The following is a 24783-nucleotide window of genomic DNA, read 5'->3' on the forward strand; positions in this document are numbered from 1 at the left end:
TGATTCCTCTACTAATACTTGTGCAGAAAAGAGTAGAAGGAGACAGAAGCTTGATATGATGAAAGGATTTAAGTGGTGGGAAACCAAAAGGAAAGGTAAATCCTGAAACAGAATTTAAATGGATAAAGGGTAGGTGGGAGTAGGAACTGAAACTGGGGAAAGGGGATTGGAAAGAGATTGAATGGAGACCAGGAAGTATGGTATGGGTTGTAAAGAAAGAAAAAAGGGGCCCAGAGAAAATGGGGAACATCAGAGTGTTCAAATAGCCCCTTGACACTGCCTTCCAAAGTCTCTACATTCCTCTGCTGCAAAGTTAGCAGTGAAACCCACAGGCAAAGTGAGCATCTCATCCAACATTTATGTCTCATCCAAGCAGGATTGATAATGGGCATGATTCTACATCATAGGAACCTAATTTAAAAAAAAAAACAAAAAACAAAACAACAACACGAAAAACAACTAACCAACAAACCCCTTGGCAATACATTAAAACAATGATCAGGCTGCCAAGCCACACATTCACATCGCTGGTAAACACCAAATTTAAGTTTCCTTCTTCAACTTTAGATTGACTCTCTGTCTTCTACATAGGATATACCTACATCAAATTCAGACATTAATGCACCCACATTCTAATATGTTCGCTGGCTTTGGGGGGTTTTTTGGTGGGTTTTTGTGGTTTTGGGGTTTTTTTTGGCAACCTGTCAACAAATTAAAATGTCTAATTTCAGGTCAGTAAAAACAAAGTAGGGCTTTAAGACTGCATTTTCGTGAGCCAAATTACTTGAGGTCATCAAACCACTCATAGAAATGACACCTACTTGGCTCTTGCTGAGATCCTCTGTTGAATTTTACTGAGGTTTCCTCAGGAAGGAGCATCATGATGATTCTGCTTGGCTAGGACAAGGAGGCAGAGCATGTTGGCTTCAGCCAGGAACCATAGCATCTTGCTTCAAGTGCTCTCCAAGAGGAGAAAATGGTTAAGATCCTTGCAAGAATATCTAGGACTTTCACAAAGACCATATCAGAAGTACTAGTAGTCTGGATCTTGGCTTGCATCCGCTTTCTGAATAGCCCTGGGATACACTAATATCAATATCCTGGCTAGTAGAAGAAGTTTTATACATTTGAGAGGAAACTCACAGAGGTAAAGGTGACTGTCTCATGCTGGTCTGTGATGTGCTGCAGCCTAGCGTGGAATGGCACAAACCCTGTACGGGTGGGGCTGCAGCGTACCCCCCAAAACAGGCTCTGTGTTGACCTTTGTCACCCCCTTAGGGAGCCGGAAGGTGAACACCCGCAGCAGGTTGGCAAAGAAAATAAAGAGCTCGGTCCTCGCTAGGTGCTGCCCCAAACACACACGGTGCCCTGCAGAAGGAAGAGGGAAGGACAGTGAGTATCTAGGAATTTTTCAGTTTCGTAATCATTTTGCTCATTCTTACTATAAGCAGAGGAGTTTTTGTTGTTGTTGTTCAAGGCCAGGATCGTGAAAGCCACAGAATTAAAACTTTGTGAATTCTTTCTCAGAAAGATCCCATCCAATGTCATAGGTTAGGAGACACCAAATTAAAATCTCAGTGAAAACCCCTGAGGTACCACTGTCATTTCTTTCTTGACCTTGCTTGACCAGGCAGAAGATTATTTTCCTTTAACAGGAGATGTTGAGCTTCAGGGCCATACATAAAGAATCCACCAGCTGTTTGCACATACTTTCTTAGTGAGGTAAAGTCAGTGGGTCAAAATTACTTAGCAGTGGCATTTGCAGTTGAACAAAGGCTTGGTCACTCTACAGGCACAGCAAGAGGCCTGCTGTTGATTTCCAGGTGTTCCTCATTGGAACCAATGACATGAGCAGAACAGGTGAATAATACATTCACATTTCCAGATCAGCAGAGAAATAAAAGGAAAGAAAAAGCCATTTGCATTAGGAAACCATACCTGGATGGACATGTAAGTGACTAGTGTGCTATATCAACAAAGAAACTAAACCAAAAAACAACAGTAGGAACTTTACTGCTAAGTATGATCTCTTAACTGTGCACGGTTATCTTATTTCCTTCTTTTGCAACTGGATTTTCAGTTCTGTAAGCAAGAACTTAATCTTTTGTTTACTAGGATGCATTCTGCTTTTCTTTCAGCTTGTTCCTTTAACAGGAATTGCAAGTAGCTCCAGTACACACAAGACATGTTGCTTCTCAGGAAAAAAAAGTACATATAAAGAACACTACAGACAAAACCTGTGGATGACTGCAGCATGCAAGAAGCCTAGGAGGTTCAGGAGTTTGACTGGGATTCCCACTGCAGTGTCCTGAGAACAGTTTGGGGTCTGACAGCACAGAAGCATCTCCCTTGGCAGAAACAAGCCAGTACTGTTCTTTAAAAGCAGCGAACAGCAGACATAGAAGATGGTGTTATCTTAAGAAATACCATAGTCTCACACTTGTGTATTCTTCATCTAATCTGTTGGATTGGTTCAAACTGCCAGTGCATTTACCTGCTGGGAATGGTAAAATGGCTTCTCGAGGTATAAAGTTTCCTTCTTTATCCAGAAAATGGCCAGGGTTGAACTGTCGAGGTATCTCCCATTGCTCAGGGTCATACAGAACAGATGCTATATTTGGTATAATGATAATGCCCTGCCAGGAAGAAATTGTTGATTCAGTTCCAACTACTAGCCTCCCACCCATCAGTTTCTCCTCCTTGTTGCCATTTCTTTGTCATGAGCAGGTATAATGTGGTTAGAAGACCATTTTCCTAGAAAATTGGAGTTTGTGATCCTTTTCTGAGTTGGAAATTATTGGTTCTCAGCCCTGCAGCCTTGTCAGTGGGTGTTAACAGCATTAGTGATGTTGGTACAACTGCGTTGTGACCGCTTTTACTACTAAATAACACTTCTAGTAGGACTCTTTTGTTGATATTTGGGTCCCAGCATTGGAAACCTCCTTTCAGGCTTGAGAGACACAAATGCATCCCAGAAGCAGAAACTCTGGTGCTCTTAGCAGAGCCTCTCTGGCTCATGAGTCGCTTCCTGCTATAGAAAATAATAGCCTAGGCAGAGAAGAAGGTTAACAGCTTATTATGGCATTGTTTACTTTGTAGTAATTCATTCATATAATCAAAACATAAAACTGGATGCCTTTCTGGGAGACATGAGTTAATAAGTCCCAAGCTACTGTATTCACATTAAGAAGCCTATGAAACATAAGAAACTATGATAGAAGGGGTCAGACTAGATGATTTAATGGTCTGATTGGCCTTATACTCCATAAATGTGTGATCAGGCACAACAAACACACACTTTCTCTATCTCAGCCAGGTAAAAGTCAATGAAATCCTGCGGTTCGTCTGGTATCCCTCTCTCTACGTGTCTTCTGATCTCCTTCCTTGCAAAAGAGCTCAGGACATCATAGCAAGGTAATACTTTCTTATGAGGACCCAGGAGATGGCACATCAACCAGGGGATGATTTTGTGCAGCTGCGGGAGTGACATACAAGAGGTAGTGTGAATTACCTGTCAGTAACAAAGCTGCTTTTAGAAACACCAAAAGGCTGAATTGTCCTGTCTGGAAATGTTGACAGTGGAATAAACAAATTAGCATTGCTTTGAGTAGATGTTTACCATCATGTGGGAAAAATTTATGAGTAATTTTGACACAGTTCTGGGGGTCAAGGCAGTACTGAGGACACTCTGCTCATGCCAGTAAGTTTACTTAACTAATGCAGATCACTAGAAGACCTTACTCTTGCAGAGTTGGAGACCCTAGCTCCCACACGCTCAAAATGTAAGGACATCCTTTCTGGATACTGTGTGGCTACTAAGATTAACAAGTCTGCAGCCTCAAGTAACTGGTGGAATTTGTGGAGCTCACAGGAGGAAAACGTAGACTGGGTATCACTCCAAGAGCTAATTTATTTTTCCCTGTCAGAGTCCTCATGACTGCTACAGGACCAATAATTGTTCTGATGGTTAGAAATATTACATCTTCAGTCTGCTGAGTGTATTTATACACATATTTGTCAGCTCAAAGTACTGTCATCTAGCTTGGATAATTCTCTCTTTGCAGCATCTGCCATTCCACTGTGCCAAGCAAACAGCATTTCTGTTTCCTCTCTTTGTTCTTTTGGATGTAACAAGAGAAGTTTCACTCCAGACTCATAACATAAGGTGTCCAAGGTCCTAAAATAGGTCACACAGATTATTACACACCAGAATCTACTTTAACACTTCTCTGGATCTAAAGGGAAAATAGTGCTGTAAACACTCTAAGATTCTGTTTGCCTTTTTCATTCTGTTATCTGCTAGTTTACACCAGTTCCCTTCCTCTTAACCTTTGCACTGAAATGTTCTAAGCTCATAGCAGATATGAATCTCATTAATTCCTAATATGTTTCATAATTTAATTTTGTACTGTTACAGTTTGTTCCATTCTTATAACTCAAATCCAGAGTGCTTAAGAGCTCTTGCAGCAGGATATCCTGAACTTCCTCTGTATTGTTAAGGTCTCCTGGCTTTGATCATCCACAAATTTCATCTATTTTTCTATTTTTTACTATGGGAAAATTGTATAGTGCTACCCTCAGATGATAGATTTGTTGAAAAGGTTTACTACCACATCAGCATTTTAGTTTTCTTTTTCCTATAAAAGTCAAATGTCAATGGAATTTGCTATGCCATCTACAGTCCTCATTACACCCAGCTTGTCCGTTTTTAAGGGTCTGAACCACAAAGTCTAATTCATGGGGAAAACTTCAAGTGCACTTCAAGACACTTCAAGTGCAAAGTTGGCCTTTATGGTATGTTGTGGGGGGTAGCTACCAAACAATCTCTGACAGAACTTGAATTGTGAGACTGTCAGAGACTGTATGTATTGTTTTTGTAATGTACGAATTGGGAGCTATAATGAAGTAATAGAAAGATTCATAATGAATAGTTTATTATTTGTGAGGGAGAAAAAAAATAGAAAGTTATCAGCATACAATTTGCAGAGTAGTAAAAAGCAGAACAGTGAATTCAATGATACTCATTTTTGGAGGAGAGACTTAAATAGAGGTGGGAGGAGCAGCCCTGCAGAGTTCAAATTTATTACAAACTCCAGTCTCAAATTAAGATTAAAGGTTTCTGTTTACAGTCTCAGAAATGCTGAAAGACTTAAAACCCGGAGTCAACAGAGACATGTTCCCTAAACTTGCAAAGAAACAAGAGTTCTTAAACATGGCCTCAAAAACAAGGAGGCAGTAATAAGGTCCCCAAGGACACTTCTTAGCGTCCGGTTTGCATTTGCCAGTTGCTCTGTATTTAATGAAGACCCATTTTCGTATCCATGCTTTCATTTTCTATCTATCTCAGAAAAAAAAATAGTATATTATTTACTCACCCGCTGAACAAAGCTGCCTGCAAAGCTGAATAAATTCTCCGTGGCACTGATCAGTTCCCGGAAGGTTTTGTCCCCATCAGAGAAGTGATATCCAAAAACCAGAGTACAAATTACATTTGAAACAGAATGGAAAAGAGGGAAAGAAGGATCCACAGGTCTTCCTGCAAACACAGTAACTGGTATTCACTCTCAATGTTTTCTTCAGGTGTTCCTTATACAAATAGGACAAGATGTTATTAGAGATTACATAAAATGTTCTCCATATCCAGCTGGGGCATGAATGGGGATAGATGTGGCATTAATATGTATTCATGAAAATAAAACATAGTCTTAGAGCAAAGTACACTGTTAAACTGTTTCCTCATAGCTCTAAAATGATCTCATAGCCCTTCCTGTGAAACATCGTTGTACAACTAAGATCCATTAGAGGATATTGTATCAAATCTGCTGTCCTCAGTTGTATGGAAGAAAACAAGTCAGAATATGAGAAGGAAGAAGGTCGCTGGAGATGAACTAAGAGAAGACAGTGACAGATTTGTTCAAAAATGTAAAAAACTACTTAGGAGGAAGGACTGAAGGAACTTGGGAAGGTTTAAGAGGCAGAATAGATGGATAGGAACTGCAAAGTATATATAATAAAATTATTACAGTCTCAGCTGTGAACAGCAGATCATCATACCCCTGTCTGATGATTTTTTTTAAATTATGAGGCAGACATCCATCAAAAATGATTTGGATAGAAATGATCCTGGCTTGGACTCTAGGATGAACCTGATAATCCACTGAAGTTCACTCCCACCTCCTGCTTTCTTTGGTTCTCTTGCCAGTAGTTACTTAGCCAGACAGATGCTAAAATATCCAGTTTACCTCCTGGCACCTAATGTCATTGAAATTTCGAGGTTTAGAGAAATGACTAAGCTCTGCAATACTCTTTAGTTACCTATTGTAGGCTGTGTGAGAATCACTTGGCTGTGCAGGTCAGTGAGGTTGTATCATTGTACAATCATATCATAGACAAATAATAAGCCCATGGAGATGGAATTTCAGAAGTTCCCAGTGTCATTAGGTTAATGAACAGCTTTTTAAGAAAGAAATTCCCACTTGTGATACTATGCTTTATCTGCTTTTTGGGCTTTGGTAAGTTTGGTTACACCACCCTGGACCTACCCTGACCCTAGAAAGGGGTAGGTAAGTTTGTACACTGAAGATATGGATCCAGGACTGAAAAGTGTCTGATTTCTTAGTGGGCAGATACCTTTTAGGTTCATAAACAACTCCACCAGGTGAGAGGCCTTCTCTTGCACTCGAAACTTCTTTCCCTCATTCCCAGACTGTGTAGAGTCATTATACCAAAGCATCTCTGCTGTTCCCAGGCGCGACCACTTGTCAGTATACCTGCGGGTATTCCCTGGCATATTAATATTTGCCATAGACATGAACGGTTCATTTAAAAATATATTATAAAATATGTGTAGTAAATCAGGGAATACACCGTGATACAAGTATCTTTAGGCAAAATTATCAGTAACCAGAAATCATAACCAAATATACCCAAACTATAACTAGACCACATGTTCTTAATATTGGCTGTAGTTAATCTTTGAAAAGAGCAATCTAAGGATTTGCTGACTGCTCTATTTCTTGATGTCTTAAACAAACTTTAAGATGCCTTTTTAGAAGATCTGTTTTAGCCATACTCAAGTGATCATGCTCAAGACAAGAATAAGTGGATGAATTTCTACAGAGTGGTGTACAGGGACATAGTATGTTTATGGAGATACAGATCAATTAATGTGATGCTTGTAGGTTGAGGTGATGAAGGTGAAGGATAAGTGACATTCAGGCCCTGTTTCTCCTCTGGAAGGGAGGTCACTCCACTGATGATTGCTAAATCGTACTAGTGGTTACCTGAAGAGCTTGAACTGCTGCTGTGATGGTGATGCTTTACCTAGCTTTAAACATTCTGTGTTTGCTTTGGTAGGCAAATGCAGGGGAGGAAAAAGAAAAGACTGCAAACTGCTGAAATACACTAGAGAGAAGTGGGTTTTCCTGTGTCGGAGGTGCTTTCACAATCAGGGTATTCACCAAACGTTTAAGAGTGGCTGCAAACACAGCAATGAGACTTCTGAAGGAGGGTGTTATAGGTCTCTTGCTCATGATGGAAGGTGTTTGGCAACCATAATATATAGCATTACCAAACACATAAACAAGCTTTGCATTCATGTAATGTACAGCAAAATCACGTGCAGCAAGTTAGATTATTCTGTGAGGAGGGCAAGATTGCCAAGTTCTGAGCTGGGATTACACACATCTTGAACACAGCAAAAAGGTCACCTAGAAACAACCCAATCTGGAGTATTTCCCAGGTTTGGGAAAGCTCAGTACAAAAGGCACCACAGTAAATAATAAGTTATCCTCAAGAGCTAAAGGAGGACTTGGACAGTATCTGATGGAAGAGCATTCTGGGCAGGAGGGTAGAGGGTCTAACAAGGCAAAGCACGTTGCCAAGTCAACGTTCCTGTGTGCTATTTATGGCAGGAAAATCTCACCTTTTCCTTTGGCCATTGCTCTGAAGAAAGGTGCCACCATCCGCCCAGAAACATCTTCAGGGTGCGTAGTCATGCCATCCTTCACTGCTTGAAATCCATTCAGTATGATCACTGGGGCCCAGCTGAAGCACAAAGTATATACGTTACCGTAAGTTTTTGCGAGTTGTAAGTGGAAAAGGTGCCAGAAAACAACAGATGAAATCCCATATATCTCAAACAGACACTGCACCTGCTGTTCAGCAGCCCAATGGCCAGTTTTATGCTGAGAACGTTATCCCCATGAATATAACTATAGCTAGAAGCAGAAAGAGACTGTTGTTTTAATGAGAACAAAGCTTTCAGCAGCCAATTTTATTTACCTAGGAAGTGGTTTTCTTTTCAAAGCATGGGTTGCAGCAACACTGCAGCAAAAGAAAGAAAACTTTGTATTTTACATTACACCACATCCAACCTCAACATTTGTACCTTGTTAATTGAACAGCCACACTCTGCACCTCTCTGGGGCTCTATGCCTCCAGCTAGCCCTTCCTTTGCAAAACAAAACAAACTGATTAAACCTGCTCCATCTGTGTGCTCCGGGAGACAAGGTGGAGCCAGAAACTTCTCAGAGCAGAGCTATTCCAGCAGGGACATGTGTATGACAGAGAATATTCATTTAATTGTGGAAAAAACTTTGTCCAAGAATGGGACCCTGCTCCAACACACCCACGATGATACAAAAGAGGTGGCAGTGTCTAAGGTGCCACCAGAATTACATCCAATTGATCACATTAGTCACTCGCTTCTCCTTATAATCTTTAAGATACTGGCTTTCCTCTCCCTGTTACAGCATCACTGCCTGTCTGAGTCTGCACTGACTCAATGATCTGTGCATACGGTCTCAAGCACAGATCTGAACCAGAGGTCATCTGCAAACCATTGGAAGAACTGCTGCCAGGGTACAGGGAGGGACTGAGATGGCCTGGGGAGGAGCAGCTGCCTCTAAAAACAAGTGGCAAACAAATAGTTTTAAGGAGGCGTTGGAAGACGGGGAGTGTAGGCCCTTTCCGTATTACAACCATACATACACATGCACCATATTGCCCAATTCATGATCAAATTTGACAATACCAGTGTGTCAGAATTTTAAAAAGTAACACATATGGACTTATAAGCAATGAAGCATCTTTTGGATTATTGGTATTCTCCGGCTTCAATAACAAGTCAGAAACCCTGTCTGCAAGTTTGATTCTTAAGAACATTAAGTTTTTCATGAAGATGACATATTCCATATAAGAATGTGACCTGAAGGTAGGAATCAAGTGGATCTTTATATGTCCATACCTTGTCTGTAACTTTCTAAGACTTAAAAACTTCACTTTGCTATTAACATGTCAGTTTTGTTTAAGCTGGGACTAAAATGAACCAATTAAGAGCATCTTAAAAGAAATACCTCCATCAGAAGGTCCCGATGAGACTGAAAGTTCAGATGCAGCAAGTTTCCAAGCAGTGAGAGAGGAGTTGGTCCAGGAGGGAATTGCTTGCCTGCCTTTTGCAGTTTGAAAAACTCAACAGTTGTTAACAAAAAAATGGTCAGGACTACAAAAGCTTGACTTACTGTCAGCATTTCAGAGCTGAATTATCAGCTTGTCTCTATAAAAAAGAAAGATACTGGAGCTTGGAAAAGGTGGTCTTCCTTCTTGTTCCATCAGTTGTCTCTGCAGATAGAATTCTGTAAAGTCTCGGTTCCTTTCCCTCCCTCTGTCCCTCCCTCTTTACCACTGCATGCCCCTTTCCAGCACCCCATACATTTCCCATACTGGGATTCATCAAGCTGATCCCTGACCAAAAGCATACCTAGCTGGTTACAGCAAGCCACAGCATGAGAGTGTGGAATCCCTTGTATTCGTCCTGAAGTGTGTGTTAGGGAACTGCTGGTGTGTCTTGGGAGATCTGGACGGGAATGCCACCAGGTGAGAGCCCTTGTTGACCACTGGATATGAGATGAGTCAAACTCAGTTTCATCTGCCTTGGAAACTTTAAAAACATACATAGTCATTCATCTCAGAATCACTGAATTCAGATTACGAGTTTTGCATGTCAGTTACAATAGGTTAGATTTTCCAGGTGCTTTAGTCACAAACATTATTTAACTTACCTTTAAATGTGGTTGTAAATTCAGATTTGCCAGCCAATACACACAGTTCACACAGGCAAAAACAACAGTAGCTGCAGACTAAGCATGCAATTAAAAGACAAAATTGTTACATGTAATTTCTGAAAAATTGGCCTTGAATGCTCAAACTTTTTTTTTCCCCAGTAAATAGAAAAAATAACAGTTTCATCAAGTGAGGATTAACGACATGGAGATAATGCTTAAAAACTCACATTACAATTAAATAATAAAAAAGCCCAGGATATTAAAATTTGCTATATTTAAAAATGAATTAAATATAAAATTCCAATTGTCATTATTTTGTATTTTTTTAGCATGTAACCCAATTGAAGGCTTCATTTGCCTTGGTTTATTTTCTACATTTTTTTATCAGTTTCAGAATCCTGGCTGTTATTACTAGTTATCAATAAGTTTACAGGACACATCGAAAACCTGTCCTCTGATAATGAATGGATTCACACCCACTTTGAAACACAGAGGAGGGAAAGAATGTGTGTCAATTACCAGAGGATCCTATCTTGCACTACAAAGAGAAAGCGTCTTCACTAAAAATGAAGTACAAGTCTGAACAAGAAATTGCCCAGCCCTCCAACGTGTACATAAATGCAGTATTTTGCAAACCTGGCAACATTAAGAAAGTAATGTGACTCAGTGATGTCAATCCATCTCCTTCATCTGGCAAAACATCGCAGCTGTTGTAGATGCCTACACGCTTGCAGTCTACAGTGAAGAGAGCGTGGAAAAGTAGGGGTTTATGGCCTTACCTGTGCAAAACTAGCAAGGCATTATGGGCAGCATGTGTGGGAAGCAGGCTGAGGCAGGCTCCACGGCTTTGCTAAAACCAGTGCAAGTCAGGTAAAACTGCCCACTATGAGGCTGAAATCAGCAAAATATAAAATCAGAAAAATTTGTTTCTTCAAATCAAAATATTAAATTTAAAATTTTGGAAAAAATGGAAGAAAATTAGTTTTGTGCAGACAGCTGAAGTCAGAAGAAGTGCTGAATTACATAAATTTTTGGTTTGGTCAATATTCCATTGCTTAGTTTTAGACATTTAGTACTTGGTGTAGTATTGGGCACCAGTAAATGAATTCACCTCTTGCAGAACATGGGTCAGATTTAACTGGAATCAAATCACCAGTGCCAGAAGCAGGATGAAGCCAAATGAGCCAGCCAGCAGTTTATCCTAACAGAAGTTACCATCACCTTTCCTTTTTCAGTGCTATCAGAATTTTCCAACTGTCTGAAACCCCGCTGCGTGAAGTGCCTGTGCCTGAAGACACCAGTGCCTGATGTCACTGGACAAGCTGTACTGGAAGCAAAACCAGGCTGAGGGATCTTGTGTTGGCATGGATCTGTTCCTGTCTGATGCCTCCTCTTCTGGACACACTATCAGCAACATTTGCTGGGTTTATATTTTTGGCAGAAAATTCAGCTTTCCTAAAAGATAGTAACCCAAGTAAAGAGCAGTCCAAAGAAGTGGACTCAGAGGGCAAGAAAAGCAAGTTTTAATGAAAGCTATCAGGAAGCCTTTCCTTGTCCTTTGGCTTTTTCCTCGTCCTGTTGGCTTTTCCCTATTCCTATGTCAATAAAAATCATTTTTACCTGTGGTCAGTACAAGCTTTCAACATTTTCCCAGCCATTCACTCTTTAATTGCAACTCTCCTGGAGCTCTGCGCTGAGAGCTGCAGAAGCCTTGGCACCAAACCTGCCTCAGCCACACACAGGCCAAGGACTAAGAAGTGCCATAGCCGATCTCATTGAGTCAAGGAGAAAAAGAGGGTTTGGAGGACACATACCTTGGTGTGCCTGACCAAGAGATCATAGGAGTGTCCAGACACACCAGAGACAGACAAACTCTGAAGCAGAACAATGGGCACCCTCCAGGACAAAGAGCTTGACCTCAAAATAGCCCCAAATATGAGAGGCTGGCTCTGAGGATGGTATTCCCCTCCTGCTCAGGTCCCAGCAGTCTGAAATGACCTCGTCAATCTGTCTTTGTGTTCAGAATAGACATATTGCAGAGAGCATCATTCTCAACTGAAAGCACCAGCTCCAGGGAGTCACTTGACACAGCTGCATCTTTTCAGCACAAAAAATGACAATAATATTTGAGATAGATCTTGACTTAGGGTGGTTAGATCCAATTTGCCCATCAGGGAACGCTGCAGATGAGCATTTCACTCTTGGCATGTCCTTCACCAGGTTGACTGCAGACAGTAAGCTTGGCAGATATGTGCCCAGAACAACACAGGCAGGAAGGTGGCCCTCTGACCCAAACAACAAAGCAATACAAAACTCACAGCTTCCAGAAAAGCCATATGCAAGGGAAAGCTCGAAGGGAGCAAGCACATGGAGAAGAAACACAGTTTTAAAGGGATGTGGGTGTATGTACCAGTGGCTGCAAAATGAGAGGCAGCTTTTAAAATAGGAGAAGACTTGGAGACAAAGGAAGGCTGAGAAGACTGCAGTGATGTACAACAGTGAACAAACAAGCTGATGAATAAAGACTGCAAGACTAAAAGATTGCAAGACCAATATCACCCCCACCCTGTCTGTGTCTTTAAACAATTCATACGTTCAAAACAAGGACATCGAGGAGTTTACAATGTGTATTCTTCTAAACCAGCATTAAAAAAAATCAAACCAAAACAAAACCCTCAAGGTCTAAGCACTGACTTGTAACTCCAATGTACTTTGCACCATACTAAAAGTAGGCAATGATTTCTCTTCTTCAGTTCACTGTCAAGTATCTCAGGTCACTTTATCATTATTTAACTACATTTTAGATCTTTCGAGGCAAAGATATCTATTCCTACATACAAAGGCAAGGAATTACACAGCACTACAGGATTATTTATATTTAAAATGTGTAACAGAGCAGACTTCCTAATCAGGCAAGTATTAATACCCCTAAAATTGCATGGTAGGAATTTAAATGCAAAACATGAAAGGCAGAATCAGCACAATCAATAATGTATTCTAATTACTACACTCAACTTATAGCAATACATTATCCCAGATTAGTGTAAGTGGAGGTGTACCAACCCCATTACCTATCTTTGCCTTACACTTCCCATTGTAAATCCTTTGCAGTCAGGTATTTACAACTCCCCAAAGTCTTTAATTACGGTGTGACAAACAAATCAAGCGACAGGAGGTAGAAACCAAGGGAAGACTGAGATAGAAGCAGCCACATGGGCATTACAGCAGGTCAGGATGGTTGGTAACCGTGAGAACTCTGACCAAACCTGAAATTGTGACTGGCAGTTTAGAGTCTTCAATTACCCCATCATTCCTCACAGGCTTTTTCTCAAGCAGGGCTATTTTCTATAACATTTCAGGTTTGAGAGGTTGACTTAGCAACCTAAATAAGCCTCCAAAAATACTTTGGAGAAAGATTTAGGTGACATTTCTCTATTTGATTTTATATATCTTAAGGGGAGAGAAAAAAAAAATCAAGCAGTAATACAGAAGCTTAATAACCCTCCATCACACACACACTCCTAAATTTCCAGCACAGTGGCAGGGACAGCAACCTTTTGAAGTATTGCACTAATTGCATTAAGCTGCTAACAGAGGACATCTGTTTTGCTAAAGTAGCAATGTGACAATTAGCCATGTATAAAGTGCAGTGGCCAGAAGCCTGACTCATGCCTTTCTTCCCTGTTCAGGGAAGCTTTATCTTCTTGCTTCCAAGGAGAGCTGAATGCTGGGGACTTGCACTGCAAGATGCTAATATGAAGAGAACAGGGGGATTCAGGGTTATGCAGTGTGTGTGGCAAGAAATTCCCTTCGCAACTGATCTTTCAGCCAGGACTGTGCCCCACCAAGCGCCGTTAATCTCAGCATCTGCCTCTGTGCTGGTTCACTGATGCTTTTCTACCAGTTCCCTGAGGGAGGGAGGTACACATCTAATCCATGCCCCTCCACATTTATCCAAATCTCCTATGGAAGAAAGCCCTTGGACAATGCTGCTTATGCCTTTGCCGTTCAGCACCTGCCTTCAGGAAATAACTCCCAGCACCTATAGCAACTCTGCTGGTGTGACTTTCAAGAAAGATGACAAGCACACTCAGCATATTTCAGCATTTGACAATTACTTATGGATCAAAGGGTAAGTTGGGTGGCAGCCACTGATACTATCTAACAAATTAATATGCAAGAGATCAGCAGTTGATACTGGCAAAGAAAACGCAGTCCTTTAAACACAAGTTTCTCAAGCAATTGTACATGAAGTAACTGCAGTACATGGACACATCTCCAAACTTAAGCAAGTAAACAAATAAACAAAAAAGATTTTAAAAAATTACCTAATTTTTATTTATTTTTCCAATTATTATGTTATTGCTTGTGTATTACAGTAGCAATGTCCGGGAAGGTCCTTTTTCCCAAAAAATATTCCATGGGTCTTGAGTTAAAGGGGATTGAGAAATACCACTTGAGGTCAAAACTGTTGCTCCTCCTATAGATATTGTGCTGTAAGAAATTTTATTGCTTGCACTAATACTGCTGAGAGACTTCTCAGAGTTTCTCATATAAACCAGGAAAGCCATCTTCCACCACAGGAAACAATACGTATCATCCTAAACATCCATCACTTTTACACATCATCGCTGTCGGCTCCTCTGCAGCCTCCGGTTTTGTGCAACAGCTGGAGTGAGGATTTATGGCAGGGAGTGGGGATGTCACACATGCATGGGACAGCACAAGGCTGCAGTTCTGGACCTGGGGACAGAGGAGGAAAGTGCCCTCAAAGACTGAAGAACGATTGTACAATTGGAGAAAAGCAGGGAGCAGGAAAAGCAACTTCTTCCAGGCTGATTTGCTTCAGGAAAGATTTTTGTTCAGAACATCTTATAAACCATTTCACTAACTGGAAAATCCACTCAGCTTGCAGACGTTCTCAGAATATGTTCTTGAAAGATCAGCTACCCCTCCTCAAAACCTCTATGAAGCCTTCAAGCACATTTCTCAGATCTTCTCTTTTGTCTCAGGTATTTGCCCTCACTTTCATTTTTCTTGCTTTTCACACCACTCCCTCCTGTCAGAACAGCCACACGCACAAAGTAGCTCTCCGCTGCTGTAAGAGACTGTTAACATTTACACAGCAGTGCTGCAAACAACAAGGACAAGCACAGAAAAGGACAATTGAGTATTTCCGGGCAGTTTCTACGTTAAAGTGATCTCACCCTTTCCATTTGCTGTGACTTTCCAGAAATAGGCACAGCTCACATGGCAGCTTGTTTGGGGTGGGTAGCCAGGTGTGTCCCTTCGGCTCAGACTTCAGTTGCTGGGACCTCTCCAAAGTGAAGGTATCCTGCAGATATCTTTGAGCTGGATCAGCTCCCAGAAAACACAAGTTAGAAAAAAAAAAATATCCCTGAATAAATAGGAAGAATGGGATCTCTTCTCTGACCTATGAGCCTCACCGACTTTGTTACTAGGGAATGTGTTCTTCTCTCTCCTATTAAATATTTATAAAAACAGTAGGATAATTTCTTATGCCATTGCTCTTGATATTTCCTGTCCACCTTCACAAGGAGATCACACTGACTGCATTGTTCTTTCAGAAACCAGGAGACAAAACAGCATGAGAGTTTGCATTTGCATGTTGTAACTCCAGAAACTGTACAATTAGCAGACACAAAGCAAGGCCAGAGAATGGTGTTTGTCCACATTTCACAGCTGGTTTTCTCCACTTGTCTGTATTAAAAAAAAAATGCCTGCAGCAGTGTAAAGGCCAAATTTTTTTTTTCTACTAGTCCTTCCTACAGAGATCTAACTCTGTTAAATACATACATCACATCACTTCTTTTGCCACTCATCTTTGCGTCACTCATTTTAATAACATGTTCCAGGCTGAAGAGAGTGTCATTAATTCTGTCACAAGCAAATTGCTCCAGCACAGCAGACATTGCTCCTCAAATATGCCCTGTCTGATCTGTTTTAAGGCAAAATCTTCTAAGCAACGTGGTCACAGTTTTATGACACATTTGCAACTGCTTTTAATGAATCCATGTTTTACCCCCAGAGATCCTTGTGGTCTTCAGTTTATGGATGCAAAAGAGAGAACTGCATGACTAAACGAGAACTTGAATCACAGATTGGTAGTGCAAACACTGGATTTGAAAAAATTGCATTACATTCAGGAAAATCTCATCTACAATTAGAAACAATAATGAAACTGCTTTTTTAAATAGAATGAACTTCTAACTGTTCAAAACTATAGTCTAAAAAGTTTTAAAAGAACTTAAAAGCTTTTTATCCTGTTTTCAAAAACAGGTTTTGATTTTTGTTTTTTAACTCAAGCTTTCAAAAACTCCGTACTTAACTGGCAGTTGAACGAGAGCATGGAAAGGGTAGATCACAAGGCTTAAATAGCAAGAAATAAATATTTGTGAGCTGAGCACTGTAGCAAAGGTTTATGTCCCCCTCACTGTAGGTCCCAGTATAATTATTTGAAAGCAATCAGTACTAGTTGCGCATGTAGCCTCCCAGCATATTTTAATTTAAAGCTAACTGAATGATTCCACATGGCAATTTCAACTTCTTTTTCAAGTTCAGTGAAAGGTGGACAGCAATATCCAAGAACAAAGATTGTTTTCCCCATGGTAAAGCTCAGTTCCGACCTAGTGTGCGTAAAGTCTTTAGTTACGTGACACGTGTTACCTACAGCACTGTGCCTGGCAGCCCCTGCTCTGTGACCAAATTCAGATCACAGAAAGCTTTGTCTGTTGTCTCGAGCCTCATTTCGCTGATGCTGAATTCTGATGCTGTCATGAAAAGACAGAGAATAGCAAGAAAATCTTCTGGCCAAGCCAATAGAAAGCCGCTTTTGAGAGCTGGCTTCTCACCCTGAATGCCTGCACACTGCTGGGGAAGTCACGGTCCCTACCATTCAGATGTAGCAATTGCCAATCATCCCTTTGCTTCATTGGTGTGTGCCTTCAGACTTCAAAGCTCAGGTCTGGAGAAGCATGTTGTATTCCCAACTTGCAGCTACTGCAGTTGTGCATTGAATATAAATATTCATCTTATTTTGATACACAATGTGAGTATGTGCTAAAGCTGCTGAAAGACTCAGGCCCTGAGCTTATCCAATGAAGTACACAAGGCTGTTTGTCAATGTTGGCATAGAGGTGACAAGGACTGTTTCCCCATTAGCAAAATCAGGGTGATGGTACCTGGAGCTGTGAAGATTTAGTTGTTACCTTTTACATAGCATTCAGACAATACAATGAGGGTGTCACAGGAAATGCTATGGATACATTAGTCACGCAGTATTTGGTTCTGTGCAAATTTTGGTGATGTGGTAAGTCTGAATATACCCACCAGGTGATAAGGGCATAGAGAACTGGAGGGCAACCTTTGGCATTAGCAATGTCCATCCTGCCAGTGAGGATCCTGTAAATAATGGTGTGTGATCAAACAGCAACAAAATTTTAGCATGCCTCATAATGCAAGTCTACAAAGAGACTAACTTAAAGCCATGAACAGTCTTAAATACAGAATTTCGTAAAGCCTGAAAATGCCACTACATGCACATAACACAGCAGGTATTCATAATGTAACGTGAAATCCAACAGGTGTCAGTGGGGACTGACAGGGGTTGGTACAGACGGGAGAGAAGTTTGAACGATAACAATAGATTACACTCCTTGTGATCTGTCCTTAATGTGGAAATCATCTTTCCAACAGCTGCACTTACAGTGTAACCCACTAAAGGAATCAATGCTCAGCACACCTTTCAGAAAGGGAAGGATGGAAAAATAAGTCCTCTTTGTTCATTAAGCGCTTCGGGTTGATCTGTTGAGACATTTTCTGCTGTTCAGATTCATGGAGTACAGGGCTTTCTTTGATCAAATGACAGCGTTGTTCAAGGAGAATCATTTTGGTCAGCTGTGTGTTAAGCATTCTGTCAAATGTATTGTAAAGATAAGAGGCAAGTAATTTCCAGTCCTAACTGACTCCCCAACTGCAGAAGCTCATGTGCAAAGCTAGATAAAAAACAACAACAAGGTAAAATTGATGAACAATAGCCAGAATTATTCTGTTCAATATTTTCTGTTTCATTTTAAAAATTGTGTGTTGTGGGGGGGTGGGGTGGTTAGGTGTTTGGTGGTGGGTTGTTTGAGTGTTTGGTTGGGTTTTTTTAGTTATAGCAAAGTTTTCTCTTTTCTCTTGGTAGTATCTAACAGCAAGGAAAGGAGAAAGGCAGGGTAAATGGAACAAATATTCTGCTTTTAAGCTTTGTGGATGCGATTCTCATGTTTCAAATTGTACAATTACTTTGGTTTTCCAACACCTGGGCCTGGTCTAATGCCACTATCTCACCTAGAGAAAATGAGAGTTAATGTGAGACACACAGTAATTTATTTGGGAGCTTCCCCAGTGTACTGCATTCCCTTATGTGGGAGAGACTATAACTTCAGAGAAGATTATGGACCTCTTATCTTGATCAGAGGGTAGAAAAGCATGGTGATAGTGAATAATAGCCATGTACCTAGTAATGAAGAAAACCCACAAATACCATGTTTTACCAAAATGTCCAAGAAATCTCTTAAGGACATTGTATTGTAGCATTTGAATCTCATCCTCAGCCAGCCTCATACTGATGCCAAGTGAACATGCAATGAACTCCAGTGTACACTGATGAAACTGGTTCGTTTAAAGGCAGACACGAAGGGACCTTCACCGCCCTTCACCTGATTCCTCGGAGGATACACTGCTGAAATATTAAAATCGGATAATGTCACACTGCAGAATTCACACTTAGAATCATAGAATCATTATTGTTGGAAGAGACCTCAAAGATCATCAAGTCCAACTGTATACCTGATGCCACCATGTTTACTAAACCATGTCTTCTATGCTGAATGAACCAGCACTCTCCCTAGCAGCTGTTGATCTCCTTGAGCAGGCTGAAGGCTGTGCAGAGACAGCTTCCCTGAACTATAGCGTCAGATCAGATACATGCATTGGGACTAACATCTAAACAGTGAACTCCTGCAAAGGTGGGTCCTTTTCTGCCATGACTCAGGCCAGCGCCTGAGTGGCAAGCCTGAAATCCCGTGCATCTCTGTCAGCAGGAGCCCCAAAAGCAGTCTTAAAACTTGTGATGTCATTTAAAAGTGCAGTAATAGTCTGGATTTCTGTATGATGTTCGTTACCGTCCGTGAGTGCTGAAGCTACTGATACCCTCAGTATTAGTGGAGGGTGGTGACTGTGGTATTTGTCCCTGCCTAAAACTACTCAAAAGTAGGCTAAAGGAAGCTGCCTGCCTTATATGACAAACTAGAGTCACCTATAGCTTACAGTTGTCAATCCAAGATGAATTTACAAAGGCAGAGCCTATGCTCATGTGATTGCATCTTCAGAATAAACAATTTTATAGTATTCAAAAAAGTTATTTCAGAGAGAATATCATACAAAACAGTCCAAAATGTTTCATTTTCTCTGTAAGGCTCCTTAAAATGCATTCCTTTTAGAATATCATCATATCACCAGCTGACCCCAGAATATACTCATATTATTAAATTGTCCCCTGTCTCATATGCTGTAACTATTCAGAGAAAGGGCTGCAATTTTATTACTGTTATTCCTTTAACACCAGAATCTCACAATGCAGGACAGCAAATAAATAGTTCTTGGAGTGTTGGCTAAAAATACCACAGGCTGAGATTTCTTCGCAGATACTAGGACAAGTTCATAAGCTTTTCACTAAGAAAAAAGATATGCCAAACTTAGCTGAAATATTATTTCAAATTAATTGAGTTCGTTGGGTTTTTTTAGGCCGATGATCTCAATGGATAAATACAGTTTCAAATAACCCCTCCAGAAATTTCTTAATGAAAACTTTCTATTTTTCCCACTAAATCTTTTATTCAAGAAAATCTAAAGAAAGTGTTTTCGCTCAGGACTTCAAACTTGAGTTTGAACACTCTAGCATTTTGAGTCACTGCAAAAGTAAAATGTATTTTTCTACTGCAACTTACTGCTCTGTGGGAACCATAATGATGAAGAAATAAATCCCAGAGAAACTCCCCAGAGAAAACTGTCACTCCAGGAAGAAAAGGAGGGAAGGACGAGAGGTACTGGAATAGGGTCATCCTCACCTCTCCAGCTATCTAACGTTAAAACTTATAAGGAGAATTATCGATGTTATGACAGCCTCCATGCTTTCCTAAAGGCAATAAATCCAAATAAATTGATCCTGCCTCTAAGTTTCTGTGAATCATGACAAGTTTGGGAATATCTGTTTTCCAGCTTGCTGCAGGCATCAGTTTGGGATCTGATAGCATCAAGAAACTAGACCTTAGCCAGGCTTGGTGTTTATACCATCAAGGTCCTTGATTAAATATTGAATAGTAGTAGATGCAGGATAGAATCCCATCCAGTGTATCTTTCCAGTTTGACATGGTACTACTCATACGTATTTCCTGAGTTTTCCATGAAGCTTTGCAAAGCTTCAGATACCCCAGAGTATTTCCCTAGAGTTTCTGAGATTGTGTCAAACCACATTAAAGCACAATAAATTACATTAATGGCTTCTTTCCTGAAAACAGATCTCTAGCTATGTCATCAAACAAAATTAAGTAACTTTGACGTTATTTGGTGAGTACTGACTCTGTTTTCTTCCCAGTGTTTACAATTTGATTATTTTTCCAGGATATTCTGAGAAGTGCAATCAGGCTGACTGATTTATAACACTGCAACTTCTCTTACCTTCTGAAGACAAGCAAATGTTTGACCTTTTCCCATCCTCCACAGGTTCTCATAGATAATTGCTAATAGCTCAGAGGTTGATGCTGTTCCCTAAGTGCCCTAGGATGAATCAGCCCAGCCAGTTTGAAAACATCACATTTATCTACTTATTTTCTAACTTCTTCCTAATCTAGATGGAAATCTTCCATGAACATCAGTGGTGTTACATGCATTGGCCTCTGGATCACCACTGCCATTTTCATGGACAACCAAAGCCAAGAAAGGCATTAAATTGTCCATCTACTGGAAAGCCATCCTCATGTACTGCAGTTTTAAGAAACCAGCATGTTCCTTGGTCTTCATTATACTACTGAAATACAGAATTTTTATTCTTTATTACTTATATTTGCTTTGGCTATAGCCTTTAAGGATACACGGAGCAAATCTGCCAGGTAATGCATCTAGAAGTTCTAGATGTTGACATTTTCATCTCAATAGTCACTGGTAAACTCTTCAAGGAATGAGACACTGCAGAAGTGTTCACTTCAGTTTGTGCTTCTGACATGTGCAGACACTGGAATATGTTAAGGCTCCAAAAACAAGGGCAAGAATTGTGTCCTTACTAATGTGGGAATTTGTATTAAATAACTCCACTTTACTCCTCGCCCTTGCCGTTCTCTTAGCCTTTTGTAGGAGCCACATTTCTCTCGCTGTTAAAGGGGAATACTTCTCACAGGTCGGAAAGGTCCACTTTTTTCATGCAGATGCAGCACAGTGAACAATAGAAACATGTACACTGGCTTTGCAAGAGTTAACTTCAACATCAGAAAGAAGCTCCCTGCAGAAAGGAAAAATCCTGCCTGGGCTAATTGCTCCACCAGGGCAAGCTCCCTGCAGGGCTGGGTTGGCCTGCTTCTGCTCCCTGAGCAAGGTCATTTACAGCCAGTTCAAAAGTCTTGGTGCTCAATAGTGACCTGGACAGGCTGGAGAGTTAGGCAGAGAGGAACCTGATGAAGTCCAGCAAGGGCAAGTGTAGGGTCCTGCACCTCGTGAGGAATAACCCCATGCACCAGTACAGACTGGGGTCCAACCTGCTGGAGAGCAGACCAGTGGAGAGGGACCCTCGAGTCCTGGTGCACAAGTTGCCCATGAGCCAGCCATGTGCCCTCATGGCCAAGAAGGCCGGTGACATCTTGGGGTACAATAGGAAGAGTGTGACCAGCAGGTCGAGGGAGGTTCTTCTCCTCCTCTGCTCCGCCCTGGTGAGGTCACACCCGGAGTGCTGTGTCCACTTCTGGGCTCCCCAGTTCAAAAAAGACAAAGAACTACTGGAGAGAGACCAGTGGAGGAAACGAGAGAGTCCAGTGCAGGGCAACAAAGATGATGAGAGGACTGGAGCATCTCCCTTATGAGGAAAGGCTGAGAGAGCTGGGTCTGTTCAGCCTGGAGAAGACTGAGAGGGAATCTTATCAATGCTTATAAATATCTTAAGGGTGGGTGTCAAGAGGATGGGGCCAGACTGTTTTCAGTGATGCCCAGTGACAGGTTAAGAGGCAACGGGCACAAACTGAAACTCCGAAGTTCCATCTGAATAGTTGGAAGAACTTCTGTACTTTGAGGGTGGCAGAGCACTGGCACAGGCTGCTCATAGAGATTGTGGAGTCTCCTTCTCTGGAGATATTCAAAACATGCCTGGACGTGTTCCTGTGCAGCTTGCTGTAGGTGAACCTTTATAGCCAGATCTTCCACTGTATGGTTGAACAGTTGCATGGTGCTGCTCTGGGGAGTCACAGGCGAAGAGCTCAGCAACGAGGGGAGGAGATGCTGATGAAGGACAAAGCAAAGAGTTCCATATCTGATAAAACCACTATGCTAAAGCCTGATCATCTTCCCATGTTGGTAAACAAAACTGAAATTCCAGTTTGGTTCCAGGAAAATACAGTGTGGCCTAACCGAGTCAGTCAGTCCCCCTTCCTTGGCCCCCACCCAGGCCACCTCCCAATCATTCCTCAATGTTCTATCTACAAGGATTCAAACTTTGAAGTGTGATCTAAAAGGTGCAAGATGGAGACTGACCTACACACTGATGTAATAATCCAGGAGAACAGCAGTCCTTTGAATGGGGCCTAATACCAAGAAATCGGGCACAAAAGGACGATCAGCTTTACAGGCTAAAAGCAACTAACCTCAGCCATCACAGAGAAAGGTGATGATGTGGGAGCAACAAACCGAGCTGTGCACTGACACTAGCAGGCTGGTTAGCATCCGTGATACAGAGGACAGAAAGGTTGTCAATCTGTCTTGTCTGTCCTGAAAATGAAGCCCAAGCAATCCATGAGAAACAATGTAGAAGCAGTAAAGAAGAGAGAGGAATGAAGGATACAGTGGTGGTCTCCAGGACACCCCTTAAGCCCAGCAGCCCTGGAGCAACACGGCTCAGAAGCCTGATGGAGGGGGCACCACGCAGCCAAAGCCGAGAGGGTTGGCGTGGTACATGGAGCAGCACCTGGGCTCCTCTCAAAGCTGCTCTCAGCTTTGTTGGCCTTCTGTGGCAACATCAGCCAGGTTTTAAAAGGCTTTTAAAAGCTCAAAAAGACCAGGCTGTATTAGAGCGTGAGCTAAAGTGAATCACTTTAAAATAGGTCAGGCAAGAACAGAAATGCAAAGGCTTTGAGAAGGATACCTCTCCCCTCTCCCTGTGTGAGCTTCCCGCTGGCATCCTGCTGCCACACCTCACGTGCTGGGCTCTCCTCTCACCGGTATCTGTGCACAAAGGAATTAAAAATCACCAACCAGCAGTTCCTGTCACAGACGAACGTTAGCACAACCACATGCAAATAACCTACCCACATATGACACAGTTTTCCTCTGAAGCGCCCTGCGTGTCTCCTCTTGAGTACCCGGACAAGGGGTAGTTCGGTCCATTGTTTTGGGTTGGGTCATTCCCAGGGGTTCAGGCAACTCAACCAGCTCCGACTGCAGATGGGCCTTCCTGGGCAAGCTTCCCTCTCTGGCCTATTTATGAGTTTCATTTTTGGAAGGATATCTGGGGAAGCAGGTGGCCATCAGGAGTGACAGCATCACATAGCAATGAATTAATGCTTGTGATGATACTGATGTTTCCAGCTTCATTCTTAAGAAGCAATGACAGCTCCAACATCCTCAAATCACAGCTTTTTCTGCTTTGCCTTATCTATCCGTGCACACATGCAAATCCACAGAGACTTTGACATCAGTTTTTAACAGGGCACACCATTTTCTGTCAAATAAAATGTCAGAACATGATCTTCCATATTTCACTAGTGCTATTCTGCCATTTAATTTAATAACAGCTAAATATCAAGTGGTTACTATTTTGATGCTGTGTTCCATCAGCTATTGAATTAGAAATAATGAGACAGGTCTAAATTTGTGATTAATGGTAAACTACCTAAATTAATCTCAATCAACAGCAGAAGACATCTAGTGATAACTGATTTAACAGATGATCATCCATTTAGCTGTCCTATCCTCTCTCACAGAAACAGGAATATTAATGAAGGACAAGTTTACTTATACTTTACAGGCCTTTTCCAGACAATATAAATAAATTTATATTCACCACAGGAACCATTTTTTTCCTTTTCTGCTATTATAGACTCTTGCATTGAATTTGACCAGTATTTTGTGTATATGACAAGTTTTTGTAGCTTCAGCTATACTGCTGAACTTCTGAGGTGACCAAAAAGTATGTCTAGTGTTTTCCATGTATATTTTTCAATTTACTATGGGCCCTAATTTCAGCAGGCTCCTCACCCAAACTGGCCCTTGGAGGAGCACCTTGCACCTGCTGTAGCAGCCACTCAGTGCTGATCCTGACAAGAGTCAACCCACAGGAGTAAACAGTTGCCGTGTTAGAAAGGACCTTCCAAAAATGATCTTGGCATAATTTTTAAAATATTGAAAGTATCTGCCTTAAAAGAAATCCTCTCTCTGTGTCTTCACTCTTCACCAAGTT

The 24783-nt window shown here is 41.3% G+C and overlaps 1 protein-coding gene across 1 annotated transcript; it reads right to left on the bottom strand.

Annotated features, from left to right (window-relative positions):
• Positions 1-1236: 1236 nt before the first annotated feature.
• Positions 1237-9530, bottom strand: LOC104163055 (cytochrome P450 2C3-like; the record flags this gene model as incomplete). Its single annotated transcript, XM_009701933.1, is given in 8 exon segments — positions 1237-1368; positions 2495-2636; positions 3299-3475; positions 5376-5536; positions 6631-6696; positions 6699-6770; positions 7925-8093; positions 9363-9530. Coding segments are annotated over 8 exon segments (1087 nt in total), but the record flags the coding sequence as incomplete, so codon positions are not given.
• Positions 9531-24783: the final 15253 nt, after the last annotated feature.

This window comes from Cariama cristata, unplaced genomic scaffold, assembly GCF_000690535.1.
Source record: "Cariama cristata isolate BGI_N322 unplaced genomic scaffold, ASM69053v1 scaffold3616, whole genome shotgun sequence".
Lineage (NCBI taxonomy): Eukaryota > Metazoa > Chordata > Aves > Cariamiformes > Cariamidae > Cariama > Cariama cristata.